Here is a 24,565-nt window from a genome sequence, read left to right on the forward strand (position 1 = left end):
TTCACTCTTAAACTGTGACGCTGCTTTGTTTTTACTGACAGCTGAACATTCTCTATCATTCCCCTTAGGACTTATAATTCTGCAGATACTGAGAGCTCATTTCACAGTCAGAATGGAAGTGAGATCTGAAGAAGTTAGAAGCTCTCCAATATTTACTTAGGGTAGGAACCAGGAAACAAATAATATTTTAAGTACCAATAAGTATTTGCTGAGGATTTGTGCTAGGAATGTAAGATTGCTTTAACCATATTAATAGAAGGAGTAAAGCCATGTAATTATCTCAAAGGAACATTTGACAAAATTCAATACCAAGTTTCTCAGCAAAGTTTTATTATAAGGGAATTATCTTTATTTTGATAAAAGCATCTGTGGAAAGCTGCAGCTAACATCATACCTAATGGTGAAATCCTGAACACTTTCCTCCTAAGATTGGAAACAAGGCAAGGATATTTGCTCTCACCACTTATATTCAACATTATTCTGGAAATCCTAGCCCAGCACAGGGCACAAGATCAATGTAGGAAAATATGTATTTTTATATATGAACAACTAACATTTGGAAAATGAAATTAACAAAACAATTTCATTTATAATGGAGGCTAAACATAACATAGCCTTCTTAGAAATAAATATAACAAAAGGTGAAAAAACTGTAATACATTACTAAAAGTAATTAATGAAGAGAGAGAAATTAATAAATGGAGAGAAATTAGTGGTTCACATATTAGAAGACAATATTGTTAAGATGTCATTAGTACTTACATTGATCTGTAATTCAACTCAATGCCATTCATAATCCTACCAGGCTTTTTTAAAAAATTAAAATTGAAAAGCTGATTCTAAAATATATTTGGAAATGCAAAGGACCTGAATAACCAAAATAATCTTGAAAAAGAGAAGAATTATTATTCTAATACTACCTTACATCAAGATTTACTTAAAGCTATGATAATTAAGATAGTGTGGTATTGGCATATGACAGACAGATTAATGGAACAAAACAGAGTCCTGAAAAACCCAAACATATTTGGTCAATGCATTTACAACAAAAGTGCAGTATAATTCAGTGAAGAAAAGAAAGTATTTTCAACAATTGATGCTAAAACATCCAGATGTCCTTGTGGAAAAAATGAGCCTCAATTCGTACTTCACACCATACCCAAACATTAACTCAAAATATATTAGAGACCTAAATGTGAACAAAGAATCTTTCTTCATTTATTAAAGTCTTCTTTAATTACCTTCAGAGGGTCACTGGATTGATTCCTGGTCAGAGTACATATCCAGATTGTGGGTTCAATCCCTAGGCAGAGTGCATACAGGAGGCAACCGATCAATGTTTCTCTCTCACATTGATGTCTGTCTGTCTGTCTGTCTGTCTGTCTGTCTGTCTCTCTCTCTCTCTCTCTCCCTCTCTCTCTCCCCCTCTCCCTCTCCCCCTCTCCCTCTCCCTCTTCCTTTCCCTCTCCCTCTCTCTCTCTCTCTCTCCCCTCCTTCCCTCCCTCCCTCCTCCCTTCCTCTCTCTCTAAAATCAATAAAATGTTTATGGGCTAAAGCCTGTGGGAAAAGTAACATCTTTTGAATCTCAATTTCTGCCAGAAGTTGAAATGTTACTATCTTAAAATGAGATATCCTTGTACTGAATTTTGTTATACTTTGAAGAGAAGAATGTTGAACATGCAAGATTTGCAGGTATCTTATTGTTTCAGGCAATTTAGTATTATTTTTTTAACTCAGCTACTGACTTTCCTAAAGGGAAAAGCCCCCCACTCTTTGTATAACTGCTCCCTCCCCCTTTTTTTATTCAGTGTGGTAATCTCTGGTGGTCAATTTCTATCTTCTTTTGCCTTCCTAACAGTAAAGAAGAGTCTCAAATTACTTGACCCTTTGCTTGGATTGCCTGCCCCTAATTTAGTTTTCCTTCTCATTCTCACCACTGTTGAAGCAAATTCAGATTGACACACTGTTACGATAACTAAATGTGCTTCGTATGTGCTTAGTATGGGTTTATTGCTCAGTTTGAGAAGAATAGGGTAGAAATTTGTTTGTGCTATAACATAGCATTATTAGCATTTTCCAAATATGTAAATTTTTGGCAAACCAGTGCTTTACTGAGTAATAAAGTATTATATAAGTATAGTAGAGGCCTGGTGCACGAAATTCGTCCATGGGTAGGGTCCCTAGGCCAGGTGATCAGGACTGATTGGGGCCTTCTGGCTGCCGGCCGGAGCCTCCCTTTCCCTAGCTGCCAGCTGGAGCCTCCCTTCCCTAGCTGCCAGCTGGAGCCTCCCTTCCCTGGCTGCGGCCGGGGCTTTCCTTCCTTTCTTCCTTCCTTCTCCGCCGCCCCCTGGTGGTCAGTGCACATCATAGCAAGTCATCGAACTCCCGGTTGAACTCCCAAGGGGACACTTTGCATATTAGCCTTTTATGTATATAGATTGGTCCAGGGAATTTTTTTTGGTCAGGGTAGTATATTACTGGGAAAGCTTTCCACTTAAAAAAATAAAAATCTGGGAATAAATTTTTGTTGTAAATCTCCTTTTAATTTATTTAACTTTCCCCCCTGATTATAAGTGTAAAAAATATTGACTGTAGAAAATTTGTAAGAAACAGAAAAATACTTTTTTAAAAGGAGAAATATATAACAAAATTATGCCCACATATGCAACTGCCAATTGAATTATTTCCATGAGAGGCACGTGTAGGTTGGTATGGCCAAACCGAATAGCCCCATGCCATGCTAGAACTACTATTCACATAATCACCCAAGACAAAAACCTGGCACTTATCTTTGATTCCCTTCCCCATACCCTGTGTCAAATTAACTATCAAATCTTTCTTCTTATTCTTTAATTAGCAATATTTATTGTGTGCCTCACCTCATAGAGTAGTGATGCTAAACTACTTACCTTTGCTTCCTGTGCTGTTTTTTCCAATGATGCCACCGTGTTGATCCTGGACTGATGTTTCTAAAATGTGAATTTGATCTTTCAGTGGATTCCCAGAGCTGTCAGAGTAAAGTTTACTAATACATTCTTTAGTATGGCCACATGAACTTTCATAAGAACATTCGTTAGCCTCATTTTATTCCATTCCTCATCCCTGGCATCTTAAGCCCCAAACAACTTGCAGATCCTCAAATATGTCATGTTCTTATTTGCAGTGCCCTCCATTTTCTTTTTTATTTTGATAGTAATGTCTGTCTATCTAATTTAGCTCACATTTGAGTAAGTTCAGAAGGTGTTCCTGACCTCAAAGTCTCTCTTCTAGTTTCACATAGCCTATGAAGCATATCTCAATCATAACATGTATCATATTTATCATACACTGTGTATTGCTTTACTTGTCTATCTGTCCCTCAAACATATACAACCATGAGGGCAGGTACTATTACAGGCATTTAATAGGTACTTAATAAATGTTCATGGGATAGATAAATGGTATTTCTTTGGAGTTTGCTTCTTGTTATGATTTGGATTAACATTTGTTTGCATACCAAATAAAGGGAACATTGGTATAGATTATTAAAATGACCTTTCCCCTGTTAATATAAATGAAAGTTCTAGAAGCAGAAGTTCTAGGATTTAAGTAAGGATTTATTTAAGCTATGAATAGGGAAAACTAGGATAGGAAGAAAAACTTAGTGAAGTGAATGGAAAGAAGAAATTACTTTGGATTAGTTAATGAGGAAATGGTTATCATTGTTTTTAGATATTACTGAAAGCATGATGATGAGGAAATACTCTAAACATTCCCAAAAATTAAAATGTAAATAATTTAGTCATGTAATAGAGTCATCTTCATAGTATTTAAATAAATGCCCACATTGTACTATAAAACTATAGAACAGTATTAATGATCTGAATGTAAGGACCAAGTCTAATGTTTCTTCAGTATTCCCTATAATGCTCATTATATGTTTAAATAAATTATTGATTTCTACTTTCATTGAGATTACAACTAAGAATATAAATAATAAAAATGTGTAATAAACTGAAAATCTTTGGGCATTATTTTTAAATGTTTTAACTAAGTAATTGTACATTTGGGGATATAATATAAATGATACTAACATATGTGCTAAAATGTGGATATTCAAAGAATACCTCAGGGTATTTATGAGAATTAATTCTGATAATATATGTAAAGTTTTTCCTACTGCTCAATAAATATTAGATGTTATTATTAACATTTTTCATATTTTCAATGTTACAGACAAACCATTTGCAAATTTTTTAAAATACACAACTAGTAATGAGTGAAAATAAATCAATTATGTGCTGGTAATCATTTAACACTGATCTTCCACTCTGTTATATTTTCCTAAAAATTACCTTAATAGTATTTAAATAAATGCCCACATTGTACCTAAATGTGGTAGGGACAATGACTAGTCGTAGGAGGTAGAGGATCTAACATGAATGAATTCATGTGGTAGGGACAATGACTAGTAGTAAGAGGTAGAGGATCTAACATGAATGAATTCTACCGACTGAGAAATTGGCTAGGCTAGTTTGAGTCAGAGTGGGGTTTAAAACTATTGGCAAAATAAAATGGAAGAAGAGTCTGACTATTCATCTCTTATTCAAATTCAAATGAAGAGTTTAGTTGGTATTGTGTTTACTCCTTATTTTCTATGATTTACTTTTACTATCTCAAGCAATTTCATTCATGCAAAATATATGTTCTCATTCCAACAGGGAAATAACTTTGTCAACTTTTCATAAATATTTAGTTCAAAGATCTAAAATATAACACATATTTCTGGCCATCTAATATCTAGAAGTCATTTATTGTCTGTTTCAATATTAATTTCTATAGAAAGTAAATTCCATAAGGACAATACCATGTCTGCTTTTTTTCTTTTTTTTTATTGATTTTTTACAGAGAGGAAGAGAGAGGGATAGAGAGCTAGAAACATCAATGAGAGAGAAACATTTATCAGCTGCCTCCTGCACACCCCCTACCGGGGATGTGCCCGCAACCAAGGTACATGCCCTTGACTGGAATCGAACCTGGGACCCCTCAGTCCGCAGGCCGACACTCCATCCACTGAGCCAAACCGGTTTCGGCTGCTTTTTTTCATTATTGTGTATCAAGCATAGTACTTGACACAGCGTGGTAAATAAATATTTGTTGAACAACAAGCGAATGGATGAAGGCAACCTTATTACACTGTGTATTGTGTTATTTGGGTCAAATAAAATTTATAATGTACTGTTAGATTTACAGTGTTAAAGAATAACATTTTTAATGCTGAATTTACAACTTTTTTATATTTCTAATTATTTTCTTTCTTTCCCATTTGAATGATCTAGATCTGTTTGGCTTGTCCTAATTACCTAAATTATTCCCAGGTTTTAACTTTGGAAACAGCAAGAATTAACTAGAATACTCCAGTAGGCACTTTTTCACCCAATGAATTATAATCTCATATATTGAGAATTATCTGTGTAATTCATGTAAAAAATTTATTCACATACAAAATGAATTTTTATTTTAAGATTTTTCTACCCATATCTTTTTTGTTCTGTCTCTTATTGGATAAATTATAAGGTTTCCTAAAACAGATACTCAAGAGTTCCCTTAAAAGACAAATTCCTTAGAAAAAGGAGTAGAAAATGATAGCTATTGTCTTTCTCTTATTTTGTGCTGATTTTTAAACTCTAGAACATAAATAAGTGCTTATTATGTTCATGATTCATGTAGATGTAATCTAAAAACCTTTAGTTTAAATTTGTCATATAATAAACAATATTATATACATGTTTTTTTGTGTTAGCAGAGGATACTCTTTATTCTGTTTTTAACATATGCATTTAAAACACTATTTTGCAAATGAAAAATGTGGTTGCTGAAAGCCAATGCCAACCTCTTGGGTTATTATCTTTGTTTTGTGTTTATTAACATAGCTCTTATATTACTAATATAAGTTTTAACAATAAAATGTTTTCTATCTTAAATGGTACAACATAACTTTAAGTTAAATGCTTCTGTTAAAGTTCATCAAAGTAACATTCTCTGAATGTATTCTCTTGATAACCAAGCATCCCCTCTCTGTCTTTTTGAGTAACAGCATGCTTCTACAGCTCTTTAATTAAATGACCTTACCTTACATTTGTCTCGACTGGCTTCTGTTTACAGAAATTGTAAACCAATTGAATGCTCTGAGCAGCTTAGATGAAGATCAAGATGACTGCATAAAGCAAGCAAATATGCCTTCAGCTAAATCAGCCAGTTCCTCTGAAGGTCTAAGAGCTTTCTTCCTTTCTTTCTGCTTCTGACTGCCTGTATTTACTGTGACCTGCTACCTCTTGACTTCTGTCTATACTTAGCTGTCAGTTTTGTCTTCGTGCTTTTCCTTGGATGTTTTCTTTAGTAATTTGTAGTACACCAACAGGCAACAACATAACAGAACTTGCCATCTTTAGCAAAGCCTTATATCAAGATTCTCATTAGGTAGTGATTTTAAAACATCTTGTAAGATAATAATTGGTCATGTAATATGGCCATATCTTTTCAGCTACTGTATATATTGTAACACTTTTATTTAAAAAAAATATTTTCTTAGATTAAACCCATTTGAATTATTTATATTTAGGAGTGAAGGATGTTTTACTAAAAATCTGTCAGTACTTTTTCATTAGATAAAATTAAATTCAGATGAAAGTTTCTCTAGTTCATTATCTGATACAGTTTTCAAATTAATATGTATATGTTTTGTTTCATATGAAAATGTTGGTATACTACAAAATACTTGAATGGCATTCTGCCACTGGTAAAATGCTATCTCTTATTATTTGCAGGTATTATTAGTGTGAATTTTTATAATTCAAAAATTTCATGAATGATCGAAATTATGCTTTACTGTAACCATAGTGAACTAACACATATGTTTATTTTCAGAGCTTATCAACAAACTTAACTTTTTGGATGAAGCAGAAAAGGATTTGGCCACTGTGGATTTAAATCCATTTGGTGATCCTGATGTAACAGAATTAAATCCATTTGAAGATCCTGACTCAGAAGGTAACAAGTTTTTTTTCTGTACTTTTAGAGTCTTTATATAGTCAGGTTCTCTTGAATGGTGATGGCAGGAAGAGATTTTTTTTAAAAAGACTCATAAAGTAATTTTTCTCCCTAATGATAATGTTATTGTGTTCAGTACCACTTGCAATTGATCGGCAATTCTGGGTAGCTTCAATTGAATTTTTAAAGAAAAAAGGAAGTTGTACATAGACATGTACTTGGGGTATTTATTTATTTCTAACTTTTAAAATATGTTTTATTGGTTTCTGAGAGAGGAAAAGAAAAGAAGAGAGAGAGAGAGAGAGAGAGAGAGAGAGAGAGATTGAGAGAAACATCAGTGATGAATCATTGATCGGCTGCTTCCTACACACCCCCTACTGGGGACTGAGCCCCCAACCTTACATGTGCCCTGACCTTCTGGTTCATGGATCAGTGCTCATCCATTGAGCCACACCTGCTGGGGGGAAGGGGCTTATTTTTAAATGTCTGTTAGTTTGATCAAATAGTAAAGCTCTATCGTTAGAGATAACATTGTTCTGTCTCTTACTGGAAAAATTATAAGGTTTCCTAAAGCAGATACTCAAGAGTTCCCTTAAAAGACAAATTTCTTATAAACAGGCGTAGAAAATAGTAGTAGCTATTGCCTGTTTTTCTTATTTTGTGCTGATTTTTAAAATTCTAGAGCATGAACAAGTATTTTACCTAGCTGGCATATGGTAAAGTTTCATTAGTTTAGCAGTCTGACCAAGTAAGGTCAGGTTGTGGCACATACTGTTACTGACGTGGTGGGGTGGCTTCTCCCTCTAGACAACTCCTCCACCCTCACCCTCAGAGAGTTTGAGGAATCCCTCTACCTCCCACTCCATGTCTCTGGCTGAGAATTAGTCAGTGGTTACAGTAAGTTGTGCATGTGAATAAAGGAGCAGAGATAAGACTGAAATCACTGTTGTCATACATACAATGTAATTGGAAGTAATAAACCCAGGTATTTTTTCTGGGTCATTTTTCTTACCAAGTAGTTTTGATCTCTTAAAGCCTAGACAAAAGCTGTTGAAGCAGTGAGACTTCTGTTTAATTAAACTCTGTTTGTTCAAAGTAAATGTAAGAATGACTAATCACTGTTTACATCTTTTAGACTGCTCTTAGGAAATCTTCCTGAGCTGTAAAGAATTTTGCTGCCACTAGTCATGGTGAAAATGAGGTTTTAACTTCAGGATTTACTCCATAAGAGCAATATTATTTAATAATCCACTTCTCTTTCTCTTCCTTTACTTTCTCCCTTCTTATCAGATTCAAAACTAGTAAGTTTAAATTAATTTTATTTTGTGAGCTAGTTATATTAAGAACATATTTTAAATCTTAAAAGTTACAATAAATCTTAGAGGTGATCTAGTTCAGCTGCCTATTTTCATAGATTAGGAAGCTGAGGCCCAGGGGAATTAAGTGATTTGAACAAGAACTTTAGGTAAATGGAGATGGAGTTAGAGCTAAGATTCCTAATCAAGAGTCTTCTTTTGACTATACAACTTCTCCTTGATTATTATATACATTTGAGTATATTGAGTTTTAAAAATATTAACAAGATATTTTGAGACATCAGTATTTGAGCTTTCCATTTCAAAATAAATAAGTAAGTTTTCTAAATATGTGTATGCCTATTTTCTGAGGAATAGAAAGGAATAGCAGATATCATGTGATATCGTATTTCTATATAGGAGAGGTTAGCCAGCCTGACTCAGAATCTTTACTCATGTCTGTAGAGCTAAGAAAAAATGTGACAATCAGTGTTTCTCTTTAAATATACATCTCTTTCTGGAATTAATTTTATGGATTAAAAACTTGCTTCCTGAAGTAAAAAAAAAAAAGTATTTGGGGAAAATAAAAATGTGTTACAATTGTTAAGATGGTGTGCTATTATTTGCTTTTACAGCTCCAGTTCTCTTATATTCATGATATTCTGTGCTTCAGATCCCTAAGTGGTTTTTGCTTGTGTAACTAACCAAAGACCTTTTCAAAATTTAATCCATTTTACATTCTTTTAAAAGAAAAAATTTATTATGTATCAGTTTGAGATGGCAAGCTAGTATATGGAAATAAAATAGGCAATAATATAATATTGTTCCTTTAAGAAAGTTAAAATTTCCAAAATTGTCATTATATAATGCTAATATTATTAGAGACTTCAAAGGCATTCCAAAGATGCCATTTTGGGATTTACCATTCCTGGAAAAGTAGACAAAGATCTTAGATATCACATCTTCTGAAGCTAGCCCCTCCAAAATGTACTAGTACTTTGCCTCTTTCAGTTCCATTCAATATTGAGTATTTTTGAAAGCATTAAAAATGTGAGAAAATGTTAGATAGAATTAATTGGATTTAATTCATCTGTTGCTATTGTTTTATAGAACCAACCACTGAAACAGTATCACCTAAAAAACCAGAAGAATCTTTTTATAATAACAGCTATAATCTCTTCAAAGAGATACAAACTCCACAGTATTTAAACCCATTTGGTGAACCAGAAACCTTTGATACTATAAAGGATTCTCCTCCCCATTCAACAAAAAGAAAAAATATAAGACCTGTGGACATGAGCAAGTACCTCTATGCTGATAGTTCTAAAACTGAAGAAGAGGAGTTGGATGAGTAAGTACATTTCATTTTGCTATCAACATAGGTCAGGCTTTATATTAACTATAGGGATCCTCTGTAATACACCTTTAAATGGGTAAAATGAGATCTGGTACAATGTTAACATACACTTTACAAGTTAGTATCTATGTCATCCCCATCTGAAATTTTATAATCTTGACCATTAATCTCCTAACCTCTTCCATATGCTTGTATACTCTAAACAAATGAGGGAATATGTTCTTGGAATCTCTCTGGTTAGAATTTCTATGGTGTCTTCCCATAAGAACTGTTATAAATGGCACTTGAGTATTTTTAATTGATTACTGTATGCATTATGCTTCAATTATGTTATGGAAACCAACTAATCATTTATGATATTGATTTGATCAGAAGGCTTATTCAAATGCCAAATAATGAGATCATAACATTTATAAATTAGAAATTGTCAATGGTGTTATTATTCTTACCTAAATGTGAAGTTGATTGACCACAAGCCTAGTATAAATAGTCAATGTGATTAGGGATACCATTTTACTCAAATCTAGGTAGGGATAAAGAGAGCAGTGAATTCACATTGTGTTCTGAGGTTATACAGTGTATTACTTGTGTGACTACAGACTGTGGCCCTGAGTGTGTTAAAAAGCAACAAGCAAAACTTCTACTTGCGGCCATGTTAACAAAAAGCTCTTCAGGCAGGAGGAACATGACACTACTTAGAGATTTGGATCTACACAAGGAAATGGAGAGTACAAGAAATGGCAAATATAGTATTATATATAAAATACTTGTCTTATCTTGAAAAACTTCTTTAAAATATAACTGGCTTTGAAGTTTAAATAATAATTTATTCTGTGTTTTTTTTAATTGCTTATTTTAGAGAGAGAGAAGGAAGGAGGGAGTGGGGAAGGGAGAGAAACATCAATTCTGGAGAGTGAGTCTGCAACCTGGGCATGTGCCCTGACTGGGAATCAAAGGCATCCTTTGGTGCCTGGGAAAATGCTTGACCAACTGAGCCACTCCAGCTAGGGCTATATTCTGTGTTTTATAACGTGTATAGAAATTGAGAATCTTAAACATTCACAGTTATGACAATTTAGCATAAAGGCTGAGAGTGGGAAATTGAAGAGTCCTGTTTTAAGCTTCTTCAGCATGTTACTTGAAGATGTACTTTTTTTATAGAGGACATAATTGTTTATGTAGAAAATCATAAGGAATCTTCAAAAAGTTTACCAGAACTAAAAAATAAATTTGGCAATGTTACAGGATACAAGATCAATATATAAATTTAATTATATTTTTCTATAGTAACAATGAAATACCAGAAATAGAAAAATTTTTAACACCATATACAAAAGCATAAAATAAAGCCCTCAGGGATAAATTTGAAGAAAGATGTGCAGTAACCATATGTTGAAAGCAATAAAACATTGCTGAGAGCAATTAAGATAAATCAGCCCTAGCCGGTTTAGCGCAGCAGAGAGAGCATCAGACTGCGGACTGAAGGGTCCCAGGTTTGATTCTGGTCAAGGGCACATGCTCGGATTATGGGCTCCATCCCCAGTGTGGGGCGTGCAGGAGGCAGCCGATCAATGATTTCTCGCCCATCATTGATGTTTCTATCTCTCTCTCCCTTTCCCTTCGTCTCTGAAATCAGTAAAATATTTTTTTTAAAAAAAGAGAGAAATAAAATGGACAGAAATGCTATTGGACATGGACTCAAATTGATCTATACATTCAGTGCTATCCCAATCAAAGTTTTGACATACTTTTTTTTATAATAATGAAGCTAATCCTAAAATATATATGGAAATGCAAGGGACCTAGAATAGTCAGAGCAATTTAGAAAAAGAACAAAGTTGGGAGGACTTATACTACTTGATTTTAAGACTCATTAACCAAGATATTGTGGTATTGTCTTCAAAGAAGAAATATAGGTGAAAGGAAGAGAATAAGAAAGTCTAGAAATAAGGCCATACATATATTGTCAATTGAATTTTGACAAAGCTAACAAGGGAAACTGGTTAAGAAATGATAATCTTTACAACAGATGGTGCTAGAACAAGTAGATTTCTGTATCTTTCTCCCACTCCCCCCCACACAAAATAACTACAACCCTTATCTCACACCATATACAAAATTTAACTAAAAATAGGTTATACACCTAAAATTAAGAACTAAAACATTGGAACTTCTAGAAGAAAGCATAGGAGAAAAATCTTACTGACTTTGGGTTAGGTAAAATGTTTTAAATAGGATTCAAAAAGCACAAAAAAATCAAAGGAAAAATTGTTAATTTAGACACTATCAAAATTAAAAACTTACACTCTTTTTTTAAAATAAGAGGAAAATGAAAAGGCATGTCATGGTTTGGCAGAAATTCTTTGTAAAACAGAAGACTTCTATCAAGAATATGTGAAGAATTTTTTTAGCCCAATAATAAGACAAACTTTTTTTAAATAGGGGAAAAATTTGAACAGAAATTTCACAAAAGGAATTATAAGAATGGCCAATGTGCACACAGAAAGATGCTCAACACCTTAGTCATTAAGGAAATGCAAATTAAATCCAAATAAGACACCACAACATAACCACTTGAAATGCTAAAATATAAGAGACTGACTATGTCAAATGGTGTCAAGAATGTGGAGTCACTGGAACTCTCTTAAAGAACTCTGAGTTCTAAATGATAGAACCATTTTATTTTATTTTTAATTAAATTTATTAGGGGTAACAATAGTTAATTACATAGGATTCAAGTGTACAATTCTGCAATACATCATCTGTATATTGCATTGTGTGTATACTATCCAAAGTCAGATCTCCTTCCATCACCATATTTTTGACCCCTTTTACCTTTTACTATCACCCTGCATCTCCCTTCCCTTTTGAGAACCACCATACTGTCTTCTGAGTTTTTTTTTGTTTGTCTTGCTTGTTCATTTATTGTTTTTAGTTTTATATTTTACATATGAGTGAAATTATATGGTTATTAACTTTTCCTCTCTGAATTAATTTCACTAGTAAGACATTCTCAAGATCCATCCATATTGTTGCAAATGGCAGTATTTCATCTTTTCTTACAGCTGGGTGGTATTCCATTGTATATGTGTACCACTTTTCCTTTATCCAGTCATCTATCAAAGGACATTTTAGTGTGATACAACTATTATAGAAAACAGTTTTGGCAGTTTCTTAAAAAATTAAACTTACACCCATCATTTGATGCGGCCATTCCATTTCTAGGTACTAGTCACTCAAAAGGAATGAAAGTATATGTCCACAAAAAGATTTGTACATGAATATTTTAACACCTTTATTTATCATAATAGCAAAATATGGAGATAATTCAAATGTCCATCAGTAGGCAAATGGGTAAACAAATTGTGTATACCCATACAATGGAATACTTACTACTCAGTAATAAAGAAGAAATAAATGATTTTTCTGAATTTTATTTTTTAATTACAGTTGACATTCAATATTATTTTACATTAGTTTCATGCATACTGCATAGTGGTTAGACAATTATATCATTAACGAAGTGATCCCCCCAATAATTCTAGTACCCACTTGGCACCATACATAGTTATCACAATATATTGGCTATATTCCTTATACTTGATATTCATTGACTATTTTGTAACTCCAGTTTGTATTTGTATTTACCTTATTCACCCAGCTCCCCAACTCCTCTCTCATCTGGCAACCCTCAGTTTATTATCTGTATCGATGAGTCTTTGTTTGTTTTGTTTATTTGTTTTATTCTATAAATTCCACATATAGGTGAAATCATGGTATTTGTCTTTTTCTGTCTGACTTATTTCACTTAGCACAATACCCTCTAGATTCATCCACACTGTGGTAAAGGATAAAATTTTATTCTTTTTTGTGGCCAAGTAATATTCCATTGTACATATGTAACACCACTTTTTTTATCCACTTGTCTATTGATGGGTACTTTGCTATTATAAATACCACTGCAATGAATGTAGGTAGGGGTGATAAATTCTTTCTAATTAGTGTTTTTGATTTCTTCAGTTATATGTCCAGAGGTGGAATTGCTGGGTCAAAGGACAGTTTCATTTATAATTTTTTGAGTACCCTCCATACTGTTTTCCACAATGCCTGCACCAATCTGCATCCCAACCAACAGTGGACAAAGTTCCCTTTTCTCCACATCCTTACCAACACTTTGTGTATGTTGATTTATTGATGATAGCCATTCTGATGGGTGTAAGGTGATATCTCATTGTGGTTTTAATTTGCATTTCTCTGATGATTAGTGATGTTGAGCATCTTTTCATATGTCTATTGGCCATCTGTATGTTCTCTTTGGAGAAGTGTCTTTTCAGGTCCTCTGCCCATTTTTAAATTAGAATGTTGATTTTTTTAGAGTTCTTATGTGAGTTCTTTATGTTTTAGATATTAATCCCTTATTGGATGTATCATTGGTGAATGTCTTTTATCATTTAGTAGTTGCCCTTTGTTGATGGTGTCCTTTGCTGTGCTTTGTTGATGGCAAAAACTTTTTAGTTTGGTATAGTCCCATTTATTTTTTTTTCCCTTGCCTGAGGACATATATCAGAAAAAAAAATATTACTAAGAGAAATGTCAAGGGTTTTACTGCCTATGTTTTCTTCTAGGAGTTTTATGGTTTCGAGTCTTGTATTTAAGTCTTTACATTAATTTTGAGTTTATTCTTGTATGTTGTGTCAGAGGTGGTCTAGTTTCATTTTTTGCATGTATCTGTCATATTTTACCAACACCATTTATTGAACAGGCTGTCTTTACCCCATTGTATATTCTTCCCTCCTTTGTCATAGAGTAATTGACCATATAGGCATGGGTTTATTTCTGGGCTTCCTGTTCTTTTTCATTGATCTATGTGTCTGTTTTTATGCCAGTACCATGCTGTTTTGATTACTATGACCTTGTAGTATAGTTTGATATCAGGTAGTGGAATCCCTCCAGCTTTGTTCTTTTTTTCTCCAGATTGCGGTGGCTATTCAGAGTCTTTTGTAGTTCCATATAAGTTTTTGGGATTATTCTAGTTCTCTGAAAAATGCTGTTGGTATTTTGATAAGGATTGCATTGAATCTGTAGATTGCTTTATATAGGATGGACTTTTTAGTGATGTTAATTCTTCCTATCCATGAGCATATTACATGTTTCTATTTATTTGTAAGGAAGAAACAAACTATTGATATGTATAACTATATTGATGAATCTAAGAGGAATGAAGAGCACAAGAAATGTCAAATATAGTAATATATATAAAATACTTATGTTTTAAAATCTCTTTAAAATGTAATTGACTTTAAAGTTTAAGTAATAATATATTCTGTGTTTTATAGTGTGTAGAAGTAAAATGTCCCAAAACTAAATCAAATGAACAGTGATTTGGGCAAAGGTACTGTTTGAATTAGAAAAGAGATGATTTAAAGTAGCTATGGTAACCAAATTCAAATATTTAAAAGACTTGTTTGGTGAATAGGGTAGTTGACTTGTTTTCTATTGCTCTGGAACTGCATTTCTCAACCTTTTTCCATTTTACAACAGGTGGCTAATGACTCTCACATATGTTATATGCTTCCATATGCATGGCTAGGTTTTGATAAAAACTTCTAATGTCCTATAAGTATGTAGAATTACATCATAACTCTAATTTCAAAATGAGGTTGAGGTTTCAATACTAATTAATAACTATACAGTGATTGAAAAAGTTGGCTCAACTCTTGCTAAAGTTATTATATTTGTTTTCTTTGAAATAATTAATGTCTGATCAAAATAAAATTTCTCATGGGTGTTGTAGCTGCTGAGTAATAGCCACACACCTAGAATATTTGAATGTCAATGCATACTTTAAGTACAAGCATTCATTCGTTCCAGGATGCCTGGGTATTACCCAACACACACACCCTGCTCTCTTCTATTAACAAATTAAAGAGACTTCTAATGTTTGCTTAAACTTTTAAAATGTCTTAATAAAAACTAAAATCAGAATGACTGGGTGTTTCCTTTTGACCATTCTTTTATCACATGAAAGTCACAGTCTTTACAAATTTCCCACGAATAAAGAACATTCTAAATTGCTCAATCATCTGAGGTTACCAGAGAGAGCCAATAAACCCTCCTTCCTGCTTTTTTTGTAGGAATATACACACAGATTCTTAAGATTCATATGGAAAGATCTCATCAGCTAAAGTGAGAATACAGAAAGAACTCTGTATTACTTCCTTATTCGGCATTTCTCATCTTTTTCCCACAAGAATTTGTAGATATAACTTCAGTAGCAGAAATAACACAAAATTTGTTTACTACAATAATAAACTTATGTATGACCTTTCAAATCAAGTGAAAAGCCTGACTCATCTTTCCTTACCAATCTCTTTCTGTATCTGACCTAAAACTATCACAGATAAATAGTGCTGAGTCCTTTGATGTGTAAATAATCTTCAGAACCTAGTATATCCATCAGCACCAAGAGAAAGTATATACCCTTTAGTGCTTTTAGTGCATGCCCTTTACACTTAGCAACCACGTGGATTACTTAGTTTCCTCATGTTTGGGAGTTAGTTCAGCCATTCTAGTTTATGTGGCAAAAATGAAAATTGATAAAGCAATAATTTTTTTAAAGATTTATGAAGTGACTAGAGGCCCGATGCACAAAGATTCGTGCAAGAATGGGCTTTCCTTCCCCTGGCTGCCAGCACCGCCTTTGCTCCGGCTGGAGCCGCCTTTCCGCCTTCCCACGCTGCCCAGAGGCCCAGAGCGGCTGGGGCGGTGCAGAACGCCTGCGTCCCGCCCCCAGCCGCTTGGCGCCTGAGTATACAAATTAACCCACCATCTTTGTTGGGTTAATTTGCATACTCACTCCTGATTGGCTGGTGGGCATCACGAGGGTATGGCCAATTTGCATGTTACTCTTTTATTAGTGTAGATTTTTGTGCCCAGCATGAATTATCTCTGGTATTGTTGTCAGTATTTCAAGGAAAATTGTCATTGGATTTTATTCAGATATGCTACACACTCATTTTAATAAATTTGGATTGTTTTTCCAAAGAAACAGAAATTTTCAAAGTGACAGGAAAAGACTATAAGTTTTGCTATATGCTTGCTTCATATTTTTTTCCAGTATGTTTATTAATCCTATTTCTAATAAACTTATAGTTTTTCTTTCTATAATTTTTTTCTGGGTTAGTTATTGTCTAAACAATGAGTAATGTCATTTAAAACTATCCTGTCTAATTTTCCACTTAATATAATTGATGCATTTTTAATTCACAATGAGTTAATGATATAGCTAATCTATTATGCAAGGATAAAAGTAATTCTTTTTTATTTAGAGTGATGCAGGAAGCCCTGAAATAGATTATTCAAATCCTAGATGATCAACAGAATGTGAAAATTATGCTAATTCCTTAAATAATTTTTCCTTACTAAAAATATTGTTTTAATATTTTTAAATACTTTAATCAGCAGTTATATAACTTGTTATTATAAAGAATGGAGCAGTTTCACAATCATATATATATTATTCTTATTCACTTTTTATGGTATTTTATTGAGATATATGTTACATAACGTAAAATTCCACATTTTAAAGTATATACTTCAATGATTTTTAGTTTATTCACTGTGTTATGAAATCATCAAAACTATGTAATTCCAGAGTATTTTCGTTACCCCAAAAAAGGAATCCCATACCTATCAGTAGTTAGTCCCAATTTCTCCCTTCTTCCATCTCCTGAAAACCACTAAATCTACTTTCTTTCCATATGGATTTGACTATTCTGGACAATTCATATAAATGTAAATATATCCTATTCATTCTTCAAGAGTAGGAAATTCAGTTTTATTTAGGAATCTCTGTTTACAAGGAGGTTCACTCAAAATCCTTAGCAGTTTCTTGTCCTTTTTCTGATTTAGTACATAATCAGTGGTGGTGCCTAGCACACTGTCCATTAACAGATGGATCTTAAGTGTATAGAGATACTGACTCCCTTAGTTCTCCTAGTGGTCATACATATTCCAGGGCAGCTGGAGTCCCTGGTAACTCAATTTTCCAGCAGCTTCCTATGTTTCCTCTAGCATGTCATACAGATTTTATTTTTCACTAAATGGCATAGTTAAAACAGATTGAGAAGCATGGCTCTAATTGTTTTGAGAAAATGTTCATTTGACTATGTTTCTAGTAATATGAGCCTCAGGAGCCACCTTTGAAAATCAGTCTGAGCTTCTTTTCTACTTATATTTACCTTCTCAATACAAATAATACAACTATTCAAGTGGTTAGAGGGAGACCTACGTGGTTAGAAGCAAGCAGAGAGACATGAATAAAAAAGACAATATTTAGATACCTTTGTGTACATACTAGATGTTTTATAAAGTTGCATGCAACTGAGTATTATAAATTCAGTTAGAATTGCCAATTTAAATAATTTTTTCTAAACACAAAACCTTTTGTAATGTAAGAATCTATCCTCTAACACTTCTGAGTTTTTCTTAAAACTAGCCAATTTTACATAACCAATCCTATCTAATAAAGGAGTAATATGCAAATTGACCATCACTCCAAGACACAAGATGGCCATCCCCATGTGGTCAAAGATGGCTGCCCCCATGTGGACACAAGATGGCCAGCAGTGGAGGGCAGTTGGGAGGGACCAGGCCTACAGGGGAGGACAGTTAGGGGAGACCAGGCCTGCAGGGGAGGGCAGTTGGGGGTGACCAGGCTGGCAAGGGAGGGCAGTTAGGGGTTACCAGGCCAGCAGGGGAGGGCAGTTGGGGGCAACCAGGCTGGCAGGGGAGGGCAGTTAGGGGCAATCAGGCTGGCAAGGGAGCAGTTAGGCGTTGATCAGGCTGGCAGGGGAGTGGTTAGGGGGTGATCAGGCTGGCAGGCAGAAGCAGTTAGGGGCAATCAGGCAGGCAGCCAGGCGAGCAGTTGGGAGCCAGCAGTCCTGGATTCTGAGAGGGGTCCCAGATTGGAGAGGGTGCAGGCTGGGCTGAGGGATACACATTCCCCCCACCACCACCCCCGTGCACGAATTTTGTGCACCGGGCCTCTAGTTAATAATGATAATTGTAGTAACTACCATCTTATAAACTGCTATGGAAATTTGTTACAAAGAGATTTAAATGGGAATAATTTTTTTAAATATCACCCAAATAATTCACATTACTGAATTAGCTGTTAGATTGAAGTGGATTTGTTCAGTCCTAAAACATCAATTGTTAAGTAATAAGTTTGGGGGCGGGGGGAGATTTTACTTTCTTGTCTAAGTTTAGGAGTTTAAAAGAATTTTTTGTTTTTATCCCATTTCTTTATATTTACCTCTCTTTGAACTACTTTTAGAGTTTGAAAAACAGCTATATTAGACTATAGATAAAATTAGTAGGACAATAAGATTGTTGTAAGGATTAACTAGGTTAATACATGTAAAACACTTAAAGCAGTACCTACCATGGTGTAAGCACCTTTTAAATGTTAATAATGTTATTGGCAAGCCCTCCATTCTAGACTGGTTGTGATAACCTTTTACCTGTTTTCAGAGGGAATGTTCAGCTTTTTAAAAACACCTAGTTATTTTAACATTGTTCCTTGCTTTGATTTCCCTAAGTTCTTCAGTAGGTGATAAGTATGGGATATAAATACTTCAAGCATATCTCAGTCACTAGGCAAGAATATTTTGGTCTGAAAAGCTAATTTTCAAATATATATCTATGTACCTATTTCCTATTCTTTTTCTCTTGAATGCATAGACGTAAAAAGAGGAAGAAAAAGGAATAGGTTTCTATGTAGATGTCAACTCCATTCAATTAAAACCAGTTATCCTGAGCAAAGTTGAGATTATGAGGCTGTCCTCCAGCTCAGTCGGAAGGAGTCACATGATTCTAACTGCTGCTCTGAGTACAGAGTGAGAGTGACATTACAAATAAAATATATTTCCCATCTCTGATTTAGATATAGTTGGTAACCAAAGTCTCATGTGACTGTAGATATAAATACTTGGGCAGGGATATAGATAAAATTGGTTTTGGTTCTAAGTGAGTCTGGTACTGTTGTAGTTCAAATAACATGCAGAATTGAAACACAAGGCTATCACCCATACAGGCCTTATATGACTTAGATGGAATTCCCTTGGTATAATCACTGTATTTGTTTGGCCTGGTGCATAGATTTTTAGACTCAGAAATTCTGATGTCTCTATGCACACAGGATATTAGACTCTAGGGGACTGACTGTTACTGAAAAAAAATACAACAAACTAAAAAATAAGAACCAGAAAAACAGTTTATTAATGTGTAATAGGAGGGAAACTCATCATATATACCAGATAGTTGTGTTTATGAATAACTATGAGAAAGGAAGTTAAGGAAGATTTTCTGCCTGGGCCTAGACTCTAGATAGAGGGGGCGTGGAGGGGGTGCAGGGAATCTTCCCTGAGAAGTTATAAGCCCAGGCCCACTCTCATGTGGATTTGATATATTGACAGGATTGTCTGGGACCTCCAAGCCAAGAAAGTAACATATAAAGTTGCCTCCTAAAGTACTTGGCAATGCAAGTACATCAAGACTAAAACACTCTGAAGAGAGCCACTCCCAGCTCAGATTACAAAGTATTTCCTCAAATTAAGTTCTGAACTCACAATCTAGAATTACAAAACACACAGGGAAATAGTTGACTAAGAGAAATAGGAGACAAAAGAAACATCAGGATTATATATGTAAGAACTTCAAATAATAAATTTATCAGATAGACACTTAAAATAAATATGTTTAAATTATTAATGACTTAAATCTCAGTACCTGAGGTAATTTACACACAGCCATAATAAGCTTAGGGAAGTTAAAAATTCATGAAATTACATTATATTAAACACAGATGAAGAGAGAAAAAGGTAACTTGATTATAGATGTTAAGGGATTATCCAGAATATAACACAGGAGGAACAAAAATTTGTAAAAATATGAAGGAGAGAGATAGTTCAATATATCTAATAAGATTTTCTAAAGAGAATAGAAACAATGAGAGGCTACCAAAGAGATAATGGCTATAATTTTTCATAAATAAGGCAACACATGACTCTTCAGACTCAGGAAATATAAAGAGTCTGAAACAGGAAAAGTTAAAAAAATTCACATCTGGACATAGCATGTAAAATTGCTCAAAACCAGAAATAAAGAGAAGATGTTAACAGCAAGAGGGAAAAGATGACTTACAAAAGAGCAATAATAAGCTGATAGTGGGCTAATACTTTTTAAATGCTGAGGTGATTTAAATGACAATTAGAGCCCTAACCAGTTTGGCTTAGTGGATAGAGCTTTGACCTGCGGACTGAAAGGTCCCAGGTTTGATTCTGATCAAGAGCATGTACCTTGGTTGTGGGCACATCCCCAGTAGGAGGTGTGCAGGAGGCAGATGATCGATGTTTCTCTTTCATCGATGTTTCTAACTCTCTATCCCTCTCCCTTCCTCTGTGTAAAAAATCAATAAAATATATTTTTAAAAATTTTTTCTAAAAAACAATCCTATCTAATAATAGACAAATATGCAAATTGACCATACCTCTGACACACCCACAAGCCACGCCCACCATCCAATCAGAGCGAGTATGCAAATTAACCCAAACCAAGATGGCTACAGCCACAGAGAGCAAGGTTTCCTAGGTAACAGAGGAAGCCAAACTTTCTGCCAGCCGTTGCAGGCCTAAGCCTCCACTCAAGCTACAAAGTTTCAATTATAGAAGGTAAACAAATTCAAACAAATGGCGGCAGAATGGAGCTTGAGAGAGCAGGCCAGGGTTGCCGCCGGCAACAGGGGAAGCAAAGCTTTCCACACACCCTGGCCGGGCCCACCCGCTTAAGGCAACAAAGTTTCAATTATAACCCCAACACAAATGGCTGCGGGCCTCGGAGGGAGCCCCAGGCTTGGCTCTGCTCCAGGCTACAAAGTTTCAATTGTAGAAGGAAAATAAATTCCAGATACCAGGGCCTCCGCTTGCGTTGCCAGGGGGCGTGGCCTGCCTGCAAACCACCACAGGCCCTCTCTCAGGCTGCCCCATGCCCCAAGGGAACCCCACCCTGATCAGGGACACTCTTCAGGGCAAACCAGCTGGCCCCCACCCCTGTACCAGGCCTCTATCCTATCTAATAAAAGAGTACTATGCATATTGATCATCACTGCAACACACAATATAGCTGCCCCCATGTGGTCAAAGATCCTGCCCCCATGTGGACACAAGATGGCCACCACAAGATGGCCAGCAGGGGAGGGCAGTTGGGAGGCACCTGGCCTGCAAGGGAGGGCAGTTGAGAAGGATCAGGCCTGCAAGGGAGGGCATTTGGAGGTGATCAACCCTGCAGGAGAGGGCAGTTAGGGGTAACCAGGCCGGCAGAGGAGGGAAGTTGGGGGCAAACAGGCTGGCAGCAGAGTGGTTAGGGGGTGATCAGGCTGGCAGGCAGAAGCGGTTAGGGGCAATCAGGAAGGCAGGCAGGCAAGCAGTTGGGAGCCAGCAGTTCCGGATTGTGAGTCGGACATCCCTTGAGGGGTCCCAGATTGGAACTCTCAGGAGAATTTACTACTAATAGAACCTCACTGAATGAACTTGTAAAAGATGTTCCCTAATAAGAAAGGAATTTAACACAGAGAAAGGGATAAAATACAAAGGGGAAAAATGTTTGGTGTGAGGAGTATAAAAAAACAAATCATTATTTCCACATCTAATGTATTTTTCCTTGGATGTGGGGAATATGTAGGATTTACTATTATTAAAAACATTTCCCTAAGGGTCTAGATGTAATAAGAGCTGAGTTCACCTTGAGATATAAAAAATTAAAAAATACTTTTTAGAAGCGAAACATTTTATTGTTAATGCTTAACAAAACACAAGATTAACAGTGATTGTTTCTAAATTATAGGTTATCAGAAGTTTGAGTTTTTTTCTTACTATTTTCAATATTTTCTAGTTTTATAAATGAACATATTATTTTAGTTAGATATAAAATACTTTTAAAGAGACATTTAACAGTAATTCTTCTTTCATTTAGATCAAATCCTTTTTATGAACCTAAACCAACACCTCCTCCAAATAATTTGATAAATCCAATTCAAGAACTGGAAACTGAAAAGAGAGTGAAAAGAAAAGCCCCAGCCCCACCAGTCATCTCACCAAAGATGGGAGGAGTAAACGAAAATACAGTTGTTTCTGCAGGAAAAGATCTCTCCACTTCTCCTAAGGTAGGGGTTTATTCTTAGTAAAACATGTGTTAACATTTGGTCTTTCCCCCATGCAATTTAATTAAAATTAAGGAAAGTCATTGTTAGCTATTTTTGATGATTTAAAAGTAAACTCCAACTAAGTTCGTTATATTGAAACAGGATTTTCTGGGAATCTGTATGGAATACTATACGTTTATAGTATAACTAGAGGCCCCATGCACGAAATTCGTGCACTGGGGAGGGGGCAGGGGAAGGAAGTGTATCTTAGCCCAGCCTGTGCCCTTTCGCAGTCTGGGACCCCTTGGGGGATATCCGCCTGCCGGCTTAGGTCCGCTCCCTGTAAGCCAGCAGTTGGACATCCCTCTCGCAGTTCAGGATCCCTTGTTTCTTACCGCCCGCCTGCTCACCGCTCCTTACCACTTGGCTCACTGCTCCTTAGTGCTGCCGCAGAGGCGGGAGAGGCTCCTGCCACCGCCACTGCGCTCACCGGCCATGAGCCTGGCTTCTGGCTAAGTGGCCACAGGGGGAGCACACTGACCACCAGGGACAGCTCCTGCATTGAGCATCTGCCCCCTGGTGGTCAGTGCATATCATAGCAACCGGTCGTTGTGGTTGTTCCGCTGTAAGGGTCACTTAGGCTTTTATTATATAGATACTAGAGGCCCAGTGCATGAAACTCATGCACTGGTAGGGTCCCTAGCAGCTGCCGGCTGGGTACTCCCTCCTTCCCCCGGCTGCCTGCTGACGTCACTACCAGCCAGGGCTTCCTTCCCTTCCTCTGGCCGGCCCCGCCCTCCCCCCCATCTTGGTCGAACTCCTGGACGAACTCCCAGTCAAGGGGACAATTTGCATACTACGCTTTTATTATATAGGATGGATTGGATAGTTTGGGTTAAGTTTTGTTTTTTAAAAGCTATTTTGAAATCAGAGGCATTACAAGTATGTGGTTGGTGATTTAAACAAAGGATATCTAACGCCTCTAGCTAGGTGTGAAGGACAGCTTACACTGATACAGAAGGAGTAGAAGTCATCCTTTGAGAAATACCCTGGAAAGATTAAGGCTCAGTGCAGAGAAAAGCTTTGTTGAAGAATTTCAATAGTGTCACTTTGATAGATGTCAACTTATAATTTTGGCTTTATTGTCACTATTTTTAAAGTAAATTTTAATGCATAATGACTATGTGGAAAGGTAACAATATTGGAACAAAGTCTGAAGCTTTTAAATGGTTTGTTTGCAAACTGTAAGATTCCATATGTAAGGTAGAAATGTTGGATTTAGCAAGTGTTTTGGGGGTAAATAGCTTGCTCATCTACTTATGGGTGTTTTGGTGTTGTTTTTGTTACCATACTACATTATGTAATTCTCACGGTAGTTAAGGGAAAAATAAGATGAACTCAAACCCAGAGAGATAAAGTGAAGGTCACAGGTCCCCCAGCCAGGATTGGAACAGGCATTTTTATTAATTGTGTGATATCTGGGTGCTACTCCTCCTGAGATGCCTAGGCTGCTGCTTTTCTCAAGGGCATCAGAGTTTTCTCTTTTTTACTTCATTCAGTGGCTTTTTTTTAATGCCAGTGGCTTTCATGAAATGAAATAGCTTGTTTGCCTGTATTTTCATTGTTTTAGACTCTAAAACTTAGAGGGAGATTGAGTTCAATGAGGTCTTTACTGTGCTATTC

The 24,565-nt window shown here is 35.5% G+C and overlaps 1 protein-coding gene across 12 annotated transcripts in view; it reads left to right on the top strand.

Moving 5' to 3' along the window:
• Positions 1-24,565, top strand: part of EHBP1 (EH domain binding protein 1) — a 415,903-nt gene that overhangs the window by 226,276 nt on the left and 165,062 nt on the right. For 11 of the 12 annotated variants that reach the window (XM_079792168.1, XM_079792171.1, XM_079792169.1 and 8 more), the window contains 3 exons: positions 6,907-7,029; positions 9,435-9,675; positions 22,714-22,903. In XM_079792168.1, the coding sequence (XP_079648294.1) occupies positions 6,907-7,029; positions 9,435-9,675; positions 22,714-22,903 (554 nt within the window). Of the gene's footprint in view, positions 1-6,144; positions 6,250-6,906; positions 7,030-9,434; positions 9,676-22,713; positions 22,904-24,565 lie in introns of all 12 variants that reach the window. The other variant, XM_079792166.1, reaches the window with a different exon arrangement.

Source organism: Cnephaeus nilssonii, assembly GCF_951640355.1.
Source record: "Cnephaeus nilssonii genome assembly, chromosome: 15".
Taxonomy (NCBI): Eukaryota; Metazoa; Chordata; class Mammalia; order Chiroptera; family Vespertilionidae; genus Cnephaeus; species Cnephaeus nilssonii.